The following is a 17,260-nucleotide window of genomic DNA, read 5'->3' as shown; positions in this document are numbered from 1 at the left end:
ACGCACAAGCCAGCTGTTTCAAAACTTGTAATGGCTGCGCTATAGAGGGTGAAATAACGCAACTTTTGTTGCAATCCTTAAATTCCCTATAGCGCGCATAACTCGTAATCTACCCGGTAGTCAGCTGTTGCTTTGGTATTTACTTAAAGGGACAGTCAACACCAAAATTTTTGTTTAAAAAGATAGATCATCCCTTTATTACCCATTCTCCAGTTTTTCATAACCAACACTGTTATATTAATATGTTTTACCTCTGTGATTACCTTGTATCTAAATCTCTGCAGACTGCCCCCTTAGTTCAGGGCTTTTGGCAGACACGTAGTTTAGCTAATCAGTGCAAACTCCTAAATTACTCCACGGGAGGGAGCACAATGTTATCTATATGACACACATGAACTAGTACTATCTAACTGTGAAAAACTTTCAAAATGCTCTGAGCCAAGAGGCGGTTTTTAACGGTTTAGAAATCAGTTTGAGCCTACCTAGGTTTAGCTTTTCAAAAATACCACCAAAGAAACAAAGCAAATTTAAAAATTAAATTTGATAATTGTTTAAAATGACATTCCCTATCTGAATCATGAAAGTTTAATTTTGACTAGACTGTCCCTTTAAATGTTTGGGGTTGCAACCTGCTGGCAGAGCCATGGTCTGCAGAGAGTTGCCATAGAAACTGCAAGAGCTAATTCTTGAAAAGTACCAATTAGGAGAGGGATATACAATGATATTAAGGGCACTGTCAAAATCTTTATCAATAAGAGGAGAAAATGTGGCACCACAGAGACATTGCAAAGATCAGATGGCCCTCAAAAGTGTATTAGAGAATGAGGAGAAAACTTATCAGGGAGGCTACCAAGAGGCCAGTAGCAACATTGAAGGAGTTACAGGAAATTCTGGCAGGTACCGGTCACTCCTTGCTTGTGACCACCATCTCTCGTAATCTGCACTTGTCTGGACATCGATCCCACCTAAATAATGCCAATAGATGAATTCAGTCACTCATGTGGGAAAATGTGCTACGGTCAAACGAGACAAAAGTTGAACTTTTCGGCCTAAACTGTAAAACAGTGATGGCCAACTTCCTAACTCAGGGGGGCTGCAGGTTAATATTTTTGAAGCCTAAAGGGCTGCATGTATAGATTTTTGACTATTAAACCTAAATAATTCCCTAAAATATCCAGTGGCACATGGCATATAGGTATGGTTGCAGGGTAGCCTTTATTTGCTGTTCTCCAGAGGACTTGAGTTTTCGCCACCCCAAAGCACACATTTTTAGTTATTCTTTTTCCAGGGGCCACAAAAAATATTGCACACGTTAGTTCTGCTTTTTGCCAGGGGCCGCATGAGGCCCTAGGCCTCCAGTTAGCCATCCCTGTTGGAATGACCTAAAGAGAGCTCTACACAGGAGAACCCCTTGCAATTTAAAGGGACAGTCAAGTCCAAAAACAAATTTCATGATTTAAATAGGGAATGTAATTTTAAGCAACTTTCCAATTTACTTTTATCACCAATTTTGCTTTGTTCTCTTGGTATTCTTAGTTGAAAGCTAATTCTAGGAGGTTCATATGCTAATTTCTTAGACCTTGAAGACTGCCTCTAATCTGAATGCATTTTGACCACTAGAGGGCATTAGTTAATGTGTTTCATATAGAAAACATTGAGCTCATGCACGTGAAGTTACCCTGGAGTGAGCACTGATTGGCTAAAAAGCAAGTCTGTTAAAGAACTGAAATAAGGGGGCAGTTTGCTGAGACTTAGATACAAGGTAATCGCAGAGGTAAAAAGTGTATTAATATAACTGTATTGGTTATGCAAAACTGGGGAATTAGTAATAAAGGGATTATCTTTCTTTTTAAACCACAATAATTCTGGTGTTGACTGTCCCTTTAAAGGAACTTGAACTTTATTGCAAAGAAGAGTGGGATAAAATTCCAAAGTCTAGATGCGCAAAGTTAATAGAACATTATTCACAAAATAAATCCAAAAAGTGTTTCCACAAAGTATTAGTTGAGTGCAGACGACTTATGCAATCAGGGTGTTGAAGTTTGTTGGAAGATCACATTACAGATGGAAAAAGTCTTACATTTACATTTGTTGTTATTTCTTTCTATACATTTCAACAAGCTGCAATCTCACAACGGTGTGCAGACTTTTAATATCCACTATATCAATTGACTTTACTTCAGTAAATATATAATACGTTATTTTTTGGAAAGCTAATCTGCTGACCTTACTGGAGCATGTGGGTAGGGTATACCCATAAATTACTCCATTAAAGTGTTGATTACTTTTTCTGGATTCAAATGTTACAAAAAAAAAGTTTGGCTTGTTTAATAAATAATATTTTTCTCTCTTACTCTATAGGTATAGCTGGAACTATTTATTTCCTGGCAGATTTACTGGAGCCAGCAAAAGCCAGGTTCCCTGCATTTGAAATGTGAGGAGTGTCCTTGCACTTGGTACAGACTTACAACAGATGACTGGAGTGGATGCTCTAGGGAAGGCTATTGTCCCCCCTACCATTGCTTGCTTTGTTTGTGTTTTTGAGATGAAACTGGTTTAGCTATTGTGCAACGATTCTGAATGGTTTCATACTTAAGTATTGGCAATGGGGTACACTGACTTTCCAGTATAGATGCATTTTTTTAGTATTATTTTCTGAAAGAGAACCCCCAGATAAAGTAAATGCTTTTTTTTGTATGTAATAATACTGCTAAAAATTTCTGTGCTGCACCCACATTAATAAAGGGACAATGGTGTCACCTTATTTCTCCAATTTAAATGCATTTCAAATATATATATTTTTTTAATGGAAGATCCTGTGGTTAAAATATTTCCTTCCTAAGATAGGGAGAGTCTACGGCTTCATTCCTTACTGTTGGGAAAAACAACGCCTGGCCACCAGGAGGAGGCAAAGACACCCCAGCCAAAGGCTTAAATATCCCTCCCACTTCCTCACTACCCCAGTCATTCTTTGCCTTTTGTCATGATAGGAGGTGGCAGAGAAGTGTCAGAAGATTTGTAGAGTCCTGAAAAAGGGTATCTGCCCTTCGAGATAGGACTGGAGTTTTAAGTAGTCATATCAACCTCTCAGTAAGAGTACTGATGAAAGTTAGAGTCTGTAGATGCAGGGAAAATTTTTCTGCGAAACCATCCAGACTACTGCTAACAGCTCCTAAGCAAACAGTGTTGACGAGTTTCACTGCCTGCTTTCTCTCACTCAAGTCCATGTCAGGAGCGCTGCTATAAGACTGTCACACTTAAGAGGCTGTGTTCTGTTCTGCAGCATGGATCCAGGAGGTAAGATTGTTTCAATTTTTTACACATAAAACTCTATAACAGGATCACAGTGTGTCTCCTTTATACCTTGATAGGATCCAGGGTTAATATCCTCTGAGGGGGGTTTATTGAACAATTGGGGTTAATTAATCAGTGTATTAATTATTTACATGCTGCTTTATGTGATTTTATTTTCTTGGCTCATAGACTGTGTTTTGGGCTGGAACAAACTGGTTTCACTTTCATTTTTGAAAATGATGCACAGCTTCTATTAACTTGCTGAACTTTTCACAGCATGTGGTCTATGTTCATTTCCTCCATTCCAGCTGAGACTTCAACCTGAGGAGAGCGTTTCCTCTGTTAACTGTCTGGATCTAGGAGGTGGTGAGTACCCCAGCCATTGGGAGTATATATAAAAAAAAAAGAAGTTTTTTTTTTTTTTTGTGTCCTTCTGTGGGTATAACCTGAGCTGACGTGTTAGAAAGTACTTCTTCTGTACTAAATCATACCTGTTTATATTGTGAGGAGGCTGTGGTTTTCCCGCCCACTCAATTATGTGCCACATGCCTTAAGACCGTTTATAAGTCTAAGAAGGGAGACAAGCCTGCTAAGGCTATTGGTCCCTCTGAGCCGTCTACCTCTCAGGACTTCCTGTGAGATTTCTACCCTTGCTACATTATTCACTCCACATGCAGTTCCCCGTATCACATCTAATCCTCCATCCGGAGGGGGCCTTCTTCCTGCGGACTTTGCAGCGCAGTTACAAACGGCAGTGTCTGCGGCCCTCAGTGCATTACCTCACTCTAAAAAACGCAAGAGAAAGGTTAAACATAGCTCTCCTGACCCGGAGTCATCTAAATATTTATTGGATTTAGCTATTATGTCACCAGTTATCCGATGTAGCTTCAGAGGGTGAACTTTCTGGGTCGGAGTCTTTAGCGTCTAAGCCTCCTGCTGCAGAGGAACCGTCCTTTAATAAAAAATGCAAGTGCTCAATTTTAAATCTAAAGGAGGTTCCATCTACATTGGAGGTTCAAGAGGCCGATCTGCCTGAAGAACCTATGATACCTAAATTAGATAGAGTTTAAGAAGACAGGAAAGTTCCTTTTCACTTTTCCTGTGCCGGTTAAAATGGCGAACATTATTAACGAATGGGAGGGAATTGGATCTTCCTTTTTCCCCCTCGTCTATTTTTAAAAAGTTGTTCCCGGACTCTCAACTGGATTTGTGGGGCTCCATTCCTAAGGTGGATGGTGCTATCTCTACGCTTGCTAAACGTACTACTATACCTCTTCAGGATAATTCTTTGTTCAGAGAGCCAGTGGATAAGAAAATGGAAACCTTTCTGAGGAAAAGGTTTCAACATACATGATTTTTGTTTCAACCGGCGGCTGCAGTTGCCACGGTTGCTAGAGCAGCTACCTACTGGTGCAACTCTTTGTCGGAACTCCATTGAGGTGGAGTCTCCCCTCAAGGATATTCAAGACAGAATTAAAGCTCTGAGAATTGCTAATTCTTCTATCTGTGATGCGAACATGCAAATTATTCGCCTAAATGCAAAGGCCTCTGGCTTTGCGGTTCTAGCCCGCCGGGCGCTCTGGTTGAAGTCTTGGTCTGCAGTTATGACATCTAAGTCCAGACTCCTTTCTCTTCCCTTAAAGGGAAAGATTTTATTTGGTGCAGACCTAGACTCCATTATTTTTACCGTTACCGGAATCAAGGGTGCCTTCCTACCGCAAGATAAGAAGAAGTCTAAGGGGCGACAATCTTCTAATTTTCGTTCCTTTCGTTCAGACAAATCCCAACGACAACAATCCTCCTCCAAGCTCAAGCAACCCAAGAGTACTTGGAAGCTGGCTCAGTCCTGGAATAAGTCCAAGCCGAATAAGAAGCCTGCCAAAAACAAATCGGCATGAAGGTCCGATCCGGGACCTTGTAGGGGGCAGACTGTCTCTTTTTTCAGATGCTTGGTTCAGGGATGTACAGGATCCTTGGGTCCTGGAGGTCGTACTCGGGGATACAAGATAGGCTTCAAATCTGATCTTCCCTGGGGCAGATTCCTACTCTCGAACCTGTCTACCAGACCAGAAAAGAGGGATGCCTTTCTAGGGTGCGTTCGGGACCTATCCTCAGGAGTTGTTGTCCCGGTGCTTATCGGAGAAAGTTTGGGGTTTTATTCAAACCTTTTCGTGATCCCAAAGGAGGAGGGAATTTTCCGCCCAATTGTGGACCTAAAGTGCTTAGACAAATAACTCAGTGTCCCTTCCTTCAAGATGGAGACGATAAGGTCCATCCTTCCTTTAGTTCAGGAAGGCCAGTGTATGACCACTATAGATCTGAAGGACGCTTACCTTCATGCTCCAATCCACAGGGAGCACTTTCAGTTCCTGAGGTTTGCATTCCTGGACCAGCACTTCCAGTTCATTGTCCTTCCGTTTGGCCTAGCTACTGCTCCAAGAATCCTTACGAAGGTTCTGGGGGCTCTTCTAGCCTTTGCCAGAACTCAGGGTATTACAGTAGCCCCATACTTGAATGATATTCTGGTGCAAGCACCATCTTTTTGTCTTACAGAAGAATACTCTGAGTCCCTTCTCAGTCTTCTTCGATCACATGGATGGAAGATAAACTTGGAAAAGAGTTCTTATCCCAAGTACCAGGGTGGAATTCCTGGTTACTATAATAGACTCCATATCCATGAGGATATTTCTAACAGACCAGAGACATTGCAAGCTAACTTCGGCATGTCTTGCCCTCCGGACCTCCTTGAGTCGCTCTGTGGCTCAGTGTATGGAGGTGATTGGTCTCATGGTGTCCTGCATGGACATCATTCCTTTTGCCAGGTTTCGTCTCAGACCTTTACAACTGTGCATGCTGAGACAGTGGAATGGCGATCACTCTGATCTGTCTCTACAGATTGTATTAGACAGCCTATCCAGATGGGGAGCTGTTTGGGGTGCCAGGAAGGCACAGGGGTTGTGGACTCTATCAATTTTGGAACTACGGGCAATCTTCAATGCCTTAAAGGCTTGGCCACTTCTGGGTTCGTTCCAGTTTATCAGATTCCAATTGGACAATATATCCTTGGCTTAATCAACCATCAGGGGGGAACGAAAAGTTCTTTGGCGATGAAGGAAGTATCTCAGATTCTGGAGTGGGCAGAGGCCCACAGTTGTTCGCTGTCAGCAATCCACATTCCGGGTGTGGACAACTGGGAGGTGGATTTTCTCAGCAGGCAATCCTTCCACCCAGGGGAATGGTCTCTCCGTCCGAAGGTGTTTGCAGAGATATGCAGCAAGTGGGGGATGCCGGAGATAGACCTCATGACGTCCCGTCTCAATACCAATCTACCCTGGTACGGGTCGAGGTCAAGGGATCCCCAAGCGAATCTAATAGATGCACTAGCAGTGCCCTGGAGGTTCAAACTCATATCTTTTTCCTCCATTGCCACTTCTTCCTCGAGTGATGGCCCGCATCAAGCAGGAGCGGGTATCAGTAATCCTGATTGCTCCATCGTGGCCGCGAAGGACGTGGTTGGCAGATCTAGTGGGGATGTCTTCATCTCCTTTGTAGAAGTTACCTTGTTGCAGAGACCTGCTGATATAAGGTCCATTTGTTCATCAATATCCAGATTCTCTGAGGCTGACTGCGTGGAGATTGAACGCTTAGTCTTAGCCAAGAGAGGTTTCTCTGAGAGTGTCATTGATACTCTTATTCAAGCTCGGAAACCAGTTACTTGGCGTATCTACCACAAAGGGTGGAGGACCTAATTATTCTTATGTGAAGAGCGTGGTTTTTCCTGGCACAGAGTCAAGGTTGCCAGGATCTTATCTTTTCTCCAGGATGGACTGGAGAAGGGCCTTTCTGCTAGTTCCCTGAGGGGACAGATTTTGGCCCTGTCGGTTTTATAGCACAAGAGACTGGCTAAGCTGCCAGATGTGCAGTCCTTTGTTAAGGCTCTGATTAGGATAAGACCTGTGTTTAGATATGGGGCTCCTCATTGGAGCCTAAATCTTGTTCTTCGTGTTTTGCAACAGGCACTGTTTGAGCCTCTGCATTCCGTTGACATTGAATTGTTATCTTGGAAGCTTCTCTTTTTATTGGCTATTGCCAAGTTTGTTAGATCTCTGCTTTGCAATGTGAGTTCCCTTATCTGATTTTTCATGCAGAAAAGGCCGTTTTGCATACTAAATTCGGTTTTCTTCCTAAGGTTGTGTCAGATCGCAACATCAATCAAGAGATTGTGGTTCCTTCATTGTGTCCTAATCCTCCTTCATCAAAGGAACGTTTACTTCACCATTTGGATGTGGTTTGCGCCTTGAAGTTCTATCTTCAGGCTACTAAGGAGTTTAGACAATCTTCTTCTTTGTTGTCTATTCGGGGAAGCGTAAGGGACAGAAGGCTACTTCGACTTCCCTATCTTTTTGGTTAATGAGTGTCATCCGCTTAGCTTACGAGACAGCGGGACATCATCCTCCTGAGTGGATAACGGCTCATTCCACTAGAGCAGTGGCTTCCTCTTGGGCCTTTAAGAACGAGGCCTCTGGATCAGATTTGTAAGGCGACTACCTGGTCCTCAAATACTTTTTCTAATTTTTACAAGTTTGATGTTTTTGCCTCGGCTGAAGCAGCTTTCGGGAGAAATGTTTTGCAGGCTGTGGTGCCCTCAGACTAGGGTCCGCCTCTTCCTTTTTGTTCCTTCCCGTTATTCATTCAGTGTCCTCTGGAGCTTTGGTATAGTTTCCCCAACAGTAAGGAATGAAGCCGTGGACTCTTCCTATGTTAGGAAGGAAAACATAATTTATGCTTACCAGATAAATTCCTTTCCTTCCAGATAGGGAGAGTCCACGGCCCCAGCCCGTTTTTTCTTGACTAAGGGCGGCCCCCTATTTATCTTATTCTTCTGGCACCATTTATACCCTGATATTTCTCCTACTTTTCCTTGTTCCCTCGGCAGAATGACTGGGGTAGTGAGGAAGTGGGAGGGATATTTAAGCCTTTGGCTGGGGTGTCTTTGCCTCCTCCTGGTGGCCAGGTGTTGTTTTTCCCAACAGTAAAGAATGAAGCCGTGGACTCTCCCTATCTGGAAGAAAGGAATTTTATCTGGTAAGCATAAATAATGTTTTTCTTGTCTGGCTTATGTAAGGATATGCCGTACCATTGATGGAGCTGTGGGAGTTACCCTATCAGCCAACTAGCAGTGAACACTGAGATATGCAACTTGTATTTCCTGTTAGTTTCAACTTAAAGGCACCGTCTATTCCTTTTCTCCATCATTTTTATTGTTTAAAAAGATGGATAATGCCTTTATTACCCATTCCCCAGTTTTGCATAACCAACATGGTTTTATTAATACACTTTTTATCTCTGTGATTACCTTGTATCTAAGCCTTTTCTGACAACCCCCTGATCACATGACTTTATTATATATTGACTTGCATTTTATCCAATTATTTCAGTGTCTACCACAAACCACGGGCGTTGGCACAATGTTATTTATATGGCTCACATGAATTAGCAGTCCCCTGTTGTGAAAAGTAAATAAAGTATGTGATAAGAGGCTTTAGTGGCATAGAAACAGGCAGAAATTTAGACGTTTAAAGGTTATAAAGTGTATTAATATAACAATGCTGGTTGTGCAAAGTTGGGGAATGGGTAGTAAAGGCGTTAATTTATCTTTTTAAACACTAACAATTCTGGTGTAGACTGTCCCTTTAAATTTAATGAGCTTTTTTCTTCACCCATTTGCCTGAAAGAAAACATTTTAATTATTTATAAGCAAAGCAGAAACATTTTATATCCCTTTAATATATGCTTGTGATGCAATTCATTGCTGTTCAACAACTAATGCATCTTAGAATTTGATAAACAATGACGGTCAGAGCCCAGCTGAGGAGGCACTTGAGCGCAGAGGTTTAAGGAAGCAATGAGATGACACTAAGCATATAATTCTGGTTTGATAGATTAGAAATAGAGATAAGCAGTGTGTTCTGACATTGCAAAACAAAAAAGTTGTAAATGTGACATTTTGGGCTGATGAAATTGAGAAGCATTCAAGTGCAACGTGATTTCATCAAGTGCTGTCAAAACTGCCTCCTCATTACTTACAAAGGAAATTGTTTTCCTATGAGACAGATGGCAGGTATATAAATATCTCTACTATCGACAAGAGAGGATTTTCCACAACATTTATCAGAGCTCCTTGTGAAAAGCCTTTCACATCACTATGTATCTTGGATGATTCAAGTCATGAGAGTTAGCCACGTTTTACTAGATGAATGGAGATGATAAAAATACTTTTCTAACTCGGCTTGATATGATAGTATGAACCATTTATTACCTTTTTATATTGCCTCTTCCACTGTCCGTTTTTTCTTTTTTGTTATATCGGGGGAGGGTCATATTAACTATAATTTGTAATTTTTTTACTCCATAATTAGTTGAAAATTTAAATTGGATTAGTTTCCTTTTAGTTTATTAGCTAATAATAATATAGCTACACGTAAATGTTATTTATTTTGTTATTTATATACATACCCTTTGTTGATTAACAAGATAGATAAAGGAATGCAATGATGAAAATCTCACTCCATGATCAGTTATCCTGTGCAGCTGCTGACATTTTTTGCTGAGTTTTCCTGACTATTGATCGATGTCACAGTCACAAACTGTTTGCAGTCAAAAGCAGAGCATGAAACAGCATTATATTTCTCTCTATATTGTGATTGCTGAGTGATGCAGTGGGCTATAGTGATAATACTGTTGCTTTCAAATCTCTTTTTATTTGATGTTAATATCTGACACTTGAAAAAGCCAAAATACCAGAATGAAAAAAAGAGTTGGATTTGATGTGCATTTTACGGTCTTTAAAAATATTAACTTTATTGTAAGTCTTTTAAGTTATGTATACAAATTTCCCCAGTACATGAACACTGGAATAAAACATCATACATATAGTAAATATACTGGGTGAAAAGAAAACCTATATTGTTACGCTTAATAAAAAAAAAAAATTAATCTTATCTTGCCCCCGCAGCCAACAATCTGCATATAGAAATAGCTTAGTCACAAAGAAAATCCCTTATTTCCTGGTCAATAATCAGATTCCTTGGTGAGGGAGTCCTTGGAGCAACAAACAGAACAACGGGCAAAAAATAAACAATACAAAAAGACAGCATTTTCTTTGTTTGTGTTTTTTTTTAACCAAATATTTAAATATTTTAGGAACCAATCAGAAGCTTGGGAAAAAAAATCCTATTGATAATTCAGATACATACCTCCATCTCTCCTTTAATTAGAACCAATGGTTAAACAATTTAATAAAGTCACATGATTTGATTATAACAATAGCCAATATTAGCCAATCAATATTTTACTTCTGGGTTCCATGATTGTGTTTTTGAGAGTCCAGGTCAACACACTACATTGATTGATACAACTTTTGGGTCCCATTATATTGTTCTTAAACAAGCCAGTGTAAACATTGTAAAATATTAAACAAAAGTAGGAATACATTTTGTTTTGCTGTATAGTGCATACACTTTATAGTTTATAAACTGTACTTCATTTGATATTTCTATATTTCTCAATATTGCAGTAGTATTACATTGTACATTTTTGTATTGTTTTTTCTCAGAGTATGGATTTTTCATTAATTTTTTTTCCATATATTCACATTGTTCTATAACACCAGACTTAAATAAAATGCCCTAATAGATGTTACTGTTCCACATACTTACAGTTTGTATCATCCTGCACTTCATTACTTATCTAGTGATGAAAATATTCTGCGGTATTGCATGTTACTTATTACTGCAAATATTTTTGAAGCTGTACAATTTTCATATACTTAATAAAGTGATTCATCTTGCTTTTCTTTCTGTGTTTTTCAGAAAATGTCTGTTGACACAATGCAAATATAATATTAATATATACTGTATATGTTTTACGATAGCACCTTTCATACATCAATATTACATTCATTAATGGGGGTCTAAAGCTTCAAACGTTTGTGCAATGTAAAGGGACATGGAAAATGATGCACAAGCTATATAATTCATCATTTCAAATCCTATATCTTAAGCAATTTGCACTCTGTTCAACATTTGCAAAAGCATGATGGCTGCCCCTCACTGGCGAGGCCCACACTAGGCCGTACGTCTGGGGTTTTGCAGTTTCCCTTGTTCTGAGAGGGATTGCCTGGTATTTCAGGGCTGGACTGTACTGTTAAAGGGTGATGAAACCCCCAATTTTTTCTTTTATGATTCAGTTAGAGAATACAATTTTAAACAACTTTCTTATTTACTTCCATTATCTAATTTGTTTCATTCTCTTGGTATCATTTGTTGAAGGAGCAGCAATGCACTACTGGGGGTCGATCCGATATAAATCGTTGCCCGCAAAAGCCGGCGACGCCAATATTTACGCTGATTTGGTATCCTATATACGGCGTAACCTAGAAGTTACGCGCGTATATTTCTGCCGTCGCCCGTAGTTTTTTGGGCCATAGGCAGGTATACCAAACCAGCGCAGTTTGGTATCCAATATGCAGCGTAAGGACTTACGTGGCGAAAATGGAGAAAACTTACTCCATTTTCACCTCGCCACAAAAAGCAGCCGTAAGAAGCCTTAAGCTGACTATTGGAGCCCCGTAACTCCCTAAACTAACTAGAAAATAAACCTAACACCTAACGCATGCGCAATGTCTATCTCCCTGTCAACCGCGATCTGCTAAATAAAACCTAACGCATGCGCAATGTCTATCTACCGGTCAACCGCGATTTCTCCCCCCCCCCCCCCCCCCCCGAAATCCCTAATAAAGTTATTAACCCCTAAACCGCCGCTCCCGGACCCCGCCGCCATCTACATAAACTAACCCCCTACTGTGAGCCCCTAAAACCGCCGCCATCTACCTTATCTATCCCCTAATCTGACCCCTTACACCGCCGCCACCTATATAAAAATTATTAACCCCTAATCTAATCCCCCTATACCGCCGCCAGCTATATTAATATTATTAACCCCTAATGTAAGCCCCTTACACCGCCGCCATCTCTATTAAAATGATTAACCCCTAATTTAATCTACCTACCCCGCCGCCAGCTATATTATCTATATTAACCCTAAGTATATTATAGTTAATATAGGTATTACATTATATATATTAACCCTAATTATATTAGGGTTAATATAGTTACTATAGTATTTATATTAACTATATTAACTCTATCTAACCCTAACTAAATTTATATTAAATTAATCTAATTCATTTATAAACTAAAATATTCCTATTTAAATCTAAATACTTACCTATAAAATAAACCCTAAGATAGCTACAATATAATTAATTACATTGTAGCTATGTTAGGGTTAATATTTATTTTACAGGTAAATTGTTAATTATTTTAACTAGGTATAATAGCTATTAAATAGTTATTAACTATTTAATATCTACCTAGTTAAAATAATTACCCAATTACCTGTATAATAAATCCTAACCTAAGTTACAAATACACCTACACTATCAATAAATTTAATAAACTACAAACATCTATCTAAAAATACAATTAAATTAACTAAACTAAATTACAAAAAAAACAAACACTAAATTACAAAAAATAAAAAAAATTACAAGATTTTTAAGCTAATTACACCTTTTCTAAGCCCCCTAATAAAATAATAAACCCCCAAAATAAAAAAAATTCCCTGCCCTATTCTAAATTAAACAAATTTCAAAGCTCTTTACCTTACCAGCCCTTAAAAGGGCCTTTTGTGGGGCATGCCCCAAAGAATTCAGCTCTTTTGCATACAAATACAATCCCCCCCCCCCATTACAACCCACCACCCACATACCCCTATTCTAAAACCACCCAAACCCCCCTTAAAAAAGCCTAACACTACCCCCCTGAAGATCTCCCTACCTTGTCTTCACCACACCGGGCCGAACTCCTCATCCGATCCGGGCGATGTCTTGCTCCAAGCGGCAAAGAAGAATTCTTCCTCCGGCGATGTCTTCCTCCAACAGGCAAAGAAGAATTCTTCCTCCGGCGACGTCTTCCTCCAAGCGGCAAAGAAGAATTCTTCCTCCGGCGACGTCTTCCTCCAAGCGGCAGCAAAGTCTTCATTCTTCCGGCGGCATCTTCAATCTTCTTTCTTCGCTCCGCCGCCGCGGAGCATCCATCCCGGCCGACTGCTGTACTACGAATGAGGTACCTTTAAATGACGTCATCCAAGATGGCGTCCGCCGAATTCCGATTGGCTGATAGGATTCTATCAGCCAATCGGAATTAAGTTAGAAAAATCTGATTGGCTGATTGAATCAGCCAATCAGATTAAAGTTCAATCCGATTGGCTGATCCAATCAGCCAATCAGAGCTCGCATTCTATTGGCTGATCGGAACAGCCAATAGAATGCGAGCTCAATCTGATTGGCTGATTGGATCAGCCAATCGGATTGAACTTGAATCTGATTGGCTGATTCAATCAGCCAATCAGATTTTTCTAACTTAATTCCGATTGGCTGATAGAATCCTATCAGCCAATCGGAATTCGGCGGACGCCATCTTGGATGACGTAATTTAAAGGTACCTCATTCGTAGTACAGCAGTCGGCCGGGATGGATGCTCCGCGGCGGCGGAGCAAAGAAAGAAGATTGAAGATGCCGCCGGAAGAATGAAGACTTTGCTGCCGCTTGGAGGAAGACGTCGCCGGAGGAAGAATTCTTCTTTGCCGCTTGGAGGAAGACGTCGCCGGAGGAAGAATTCTTCTTTGCCGCTTGGAGGAAGACATCGCCGGAGGAAGAATTCTTCTTTGCCGCTTGGAGCAAGACATCGCCCGGATCGGATGAGGAGTTCGGCCCGGTGTGGTGAAGACAAGGTAGGGAGATCTTCAGGGGGGTAGTGTTAGGCTTTTTTAAGGGGGGTTTGGGTGGTTTTAGAATAGGGGTATGTGGGTGGTGGGTTGTAATGGGGGGGGGGATTGTATTTGTATGCAAAAGAGCTGAATTCTTTGGGGCATGCCCCACAAAAGGCCCTTTTAAGGGCTGGTAAGGTAAAGAGCTTTGAAATTTTTTTAATTTAGAATAGGGCAGGGAATTTTTTTTATTTTGGGGGTTTATTATTTTATTAGGGGGCTTAGAATAGGTGTAATTAGCTTAAAAATCTTGTAATCTTTTTTTTATTTTTTGTAATTTAGTGTTTGTTTTTTTTTGTAATTTAGTTTAGTTAATTTAATTGTATTTTTAGATAGATGTTTGTAGTTTATTAAATTTATTGATAGTGTAGGTGTATTTGTAACTTAGGTTAGGATTTATTATACAGGTAATTGGGTAATTATTTTAACTAGGTAGATATTAAATAGTTAATAACTATTTAATAGCTATTATACCTAGTTAAAATAATTAACAATTTACCTGTAAAATAAATATTAACCCTAACATAGCTACAATGTAATTATTAATTATATTGTAGCTATCTTAGGGTTTATTTTATAGGTAAGTATTTAGATTTATATAGGAATATTTTAGTTTATAAATGAATTAGATTAATTTAATATAAATTTAGTTAGGGGTGTTAGGGTTAGATAGAGTTAATATATAGTTTATATAAATACTATAGTAACTATATTAACTATATTAACCCTAATATAATTAGGGTTAATATAGTTAATATATATAATGTAATAACTATATTAACTATAATATACTTAGGGTTAATATAGATAATATAGCTGGCGGCGGGGTAGGTAGATTAAATTAGGGGTTAATCATTTTAATAGAGATGGCGGCGGTGTAAGGGGCTTACATTAGGGGTTAATAATTTTAATATAGATGGCAGCGGTGTTAGGGGCTCACTTTAGGGGGTTATAGATATAATATAGCTGGCGGCGGGGTACGGGAGCGGCGGTTTAGGGGTTAATAACTTTATTAGGTTGCGGCGGGGTACGGGAGCGGCGGTTTAGGGGTTAATAGCTTTTTTATTGTTAGGCTAGTGAGGGGGGATAGCGGATAGAGGGTTAGACGTGTCGGGCTATGTTAGGGAGGCGTGTTAGACAGTGCGGGTGTTTTAGACTTTAGTCAGGTTTTATAGGCGCCGGCAGTTTCTAACGTGCCGCAAGTCACTGGCGACGCCAGAAATTTGTACTTGCGCAGATTTCTGGACATCGCTGGTTTGTCAGACTTACGGCACGTTAGCATCTGACGGCGACCTATATGGGATAGCTCGAGTTGCGAGCTGAAACTGCGGGCGACGCCGGTTCCCTCGCTTGCGCCGCAAACTGCGATCTATATCGGATCGTGCCCCTGGTTTCTAACTGAACACATGGGTGAGCCAATCACAATCAATATGTATATATATATGCAGCCACCAATCAACAGCTAGAACCTAGGTGCGCTGCTGCTCCTGAGCTTGCCTAGATAAACCTTTCAGCAAAGGATAACAAGAGAAGGAAGCAAATTAAATAATAGAAGTAAATTGGAAAGTTGTTTAAAATTGTATGCTCTGTCTGAATCTTGAAAGAAAAATTTTCGGTTTCGTGTCTCTTTAAGTCAGGATCAGATTGATATGCTACAGGAAAGCTCTTCTCTGTGAAAGGCACATGTTGAGCAAAAAGAGGCTGCTTCTTGGGTGGTAACTGGCCATAGAACAAGCTATTATGCTATTGTTCATTCCCAGGTTGAGCGCTTTTCTCTTTTTATTTATGCAAAAGCACGAGATTGCAGCACGATTTCCTGCCCTGTAGTGCTCCAGACACCAAAGCTGTCTCTTTAACAAATAATATCATGGAAGAAAGCAAATTTGATAATAGAAGTAAATTGGAAACTTTTTTAAATGGTTTGCTGTCTCAATCACAAAAGAAATGTTTTGTTTTTCATATCTCTTTAAGCTCCTCATCCTTCTATGGGCTAGATTACGAGTGGTGCACTAATTGTTGCACGCGAGCAATAAGGGGATTATTGCAGCTCTTTGCGAGCGTTGGAAGTAATGCGAGTATTACAAGTTGAAAGTAAAGGAGTTTGCTTGAGCGCAATTAAATTACACGTGCTTCAGGATAGTGAGAGCTTTGGTTAACTTACATAAGTCAAAAAAGTTGCACAATACACATCAAAAATACTTTTAAAAGTACAGTTACACTCATAATAACCCAGTCTAATAAAAATGATTTTTTTTAAAAAATTGCATTAACGGAAGCTGTAAGGACTCAATAAGTTATGAGGTCTCAGGCATGCAAAAGGCTTTAACATAGAGATACATATATATATTGGAGATGTGCAGCCAATAAAGTTTTGTTCCAAATATTCATGAAAATTAGTGGCTGCACTATTTGGTATTCTTTTAATTTAAAACAACAAATACTGCATTTTCATTAAAAACAAATGTAAATGTTTCAAAGCTACAGTTGAAAAGTTTGTTCACCTGTAGCTACAATACTTACCTTAATGCGCTCTTGAGAGCATAGAAAACGCTCTAAGGTAAGTATTAAAGGGACACTGATTCCAATTTTTTTTCTTGAGTTATTCAAATAGAGCATGCAATTTTAAGCAACTTTCTAATTTACTCCTATTATCACGTTTTCTTCATTCTCTTGGCATCTTTATTTGAAATGCAAGAATGTAAGTTTAGAAGCCGCCCCATTTTTAGTGAACAACCTGGGTTGTTATTGCTGATTGGTGGATAAATTAACCCACCAATAAATCAGTGCTGTCCATCGTTCGGAACAAAAAATAGCTTAGATGCCTTCTTTTTCAAATAAAGATAGCAAGAGAACGAAAGAAAATTTGATAATGAGTAAATTAGAAAGCTGCTTAAAATTGCATGCTCTAATCTATCTGAATCATGGGGAAAAATGGATTTCATATCTCTTTAATGGGAGAATTGTACACGTTTTCACAAATGTGCTTAGTCCTTTTACTGTGCACAAGCAATCTGAATCACAAGAAAAAATTTGGGTTCAGTGTCACTTTAACCACTTCAAACTATTTTTTTTTTAA

General features: G+C 39.5%; 1 protein-coding gene across 1 annotated transcript in view; it reads left to right on the top strand.

Annotated features, from left to right (window-relative positions):
* LANCL1 (LanC like glutathione S-transferase 1) overlaps positions 1-2,779 on the top strand; it is a 106,479-nt gene extending 103,700 nt beyond the window's left edge. Inside the window, exon 10 of the mRNA XM_053698784.1 lies at positions 2,362-2,779. Coding sequence (XP_053554759.1) covers positions 2,362-2,438 — 77 coding nt within the window. The 3' untranslated portion in view covers positions 2,439-2,779. The remainder of the gene's footprint in view (positions 1-2,361) is intronic.
* The last annotated feature ends 14,481 nt before the right edge of the window (positions 2,780-17,260 follow it).

This window comes from Bombina bombina, chromosome 1, assembly GCF_027579735.1.
Source record: "Bombina bombina isolate aBomBom1 chromosome 1, aBomBom1.pri, whole genome shotgun sequence".
NCBI lineage: Eukaryota > Metazoa > Chordata > Amphibia > Anura > Bombinatoridae > Bombina > Bombina bombina.
Note: the sequence above shows the minus strand (reverse complement) of the source record. Positions and strands in the feature narration are given on the sequence as shown.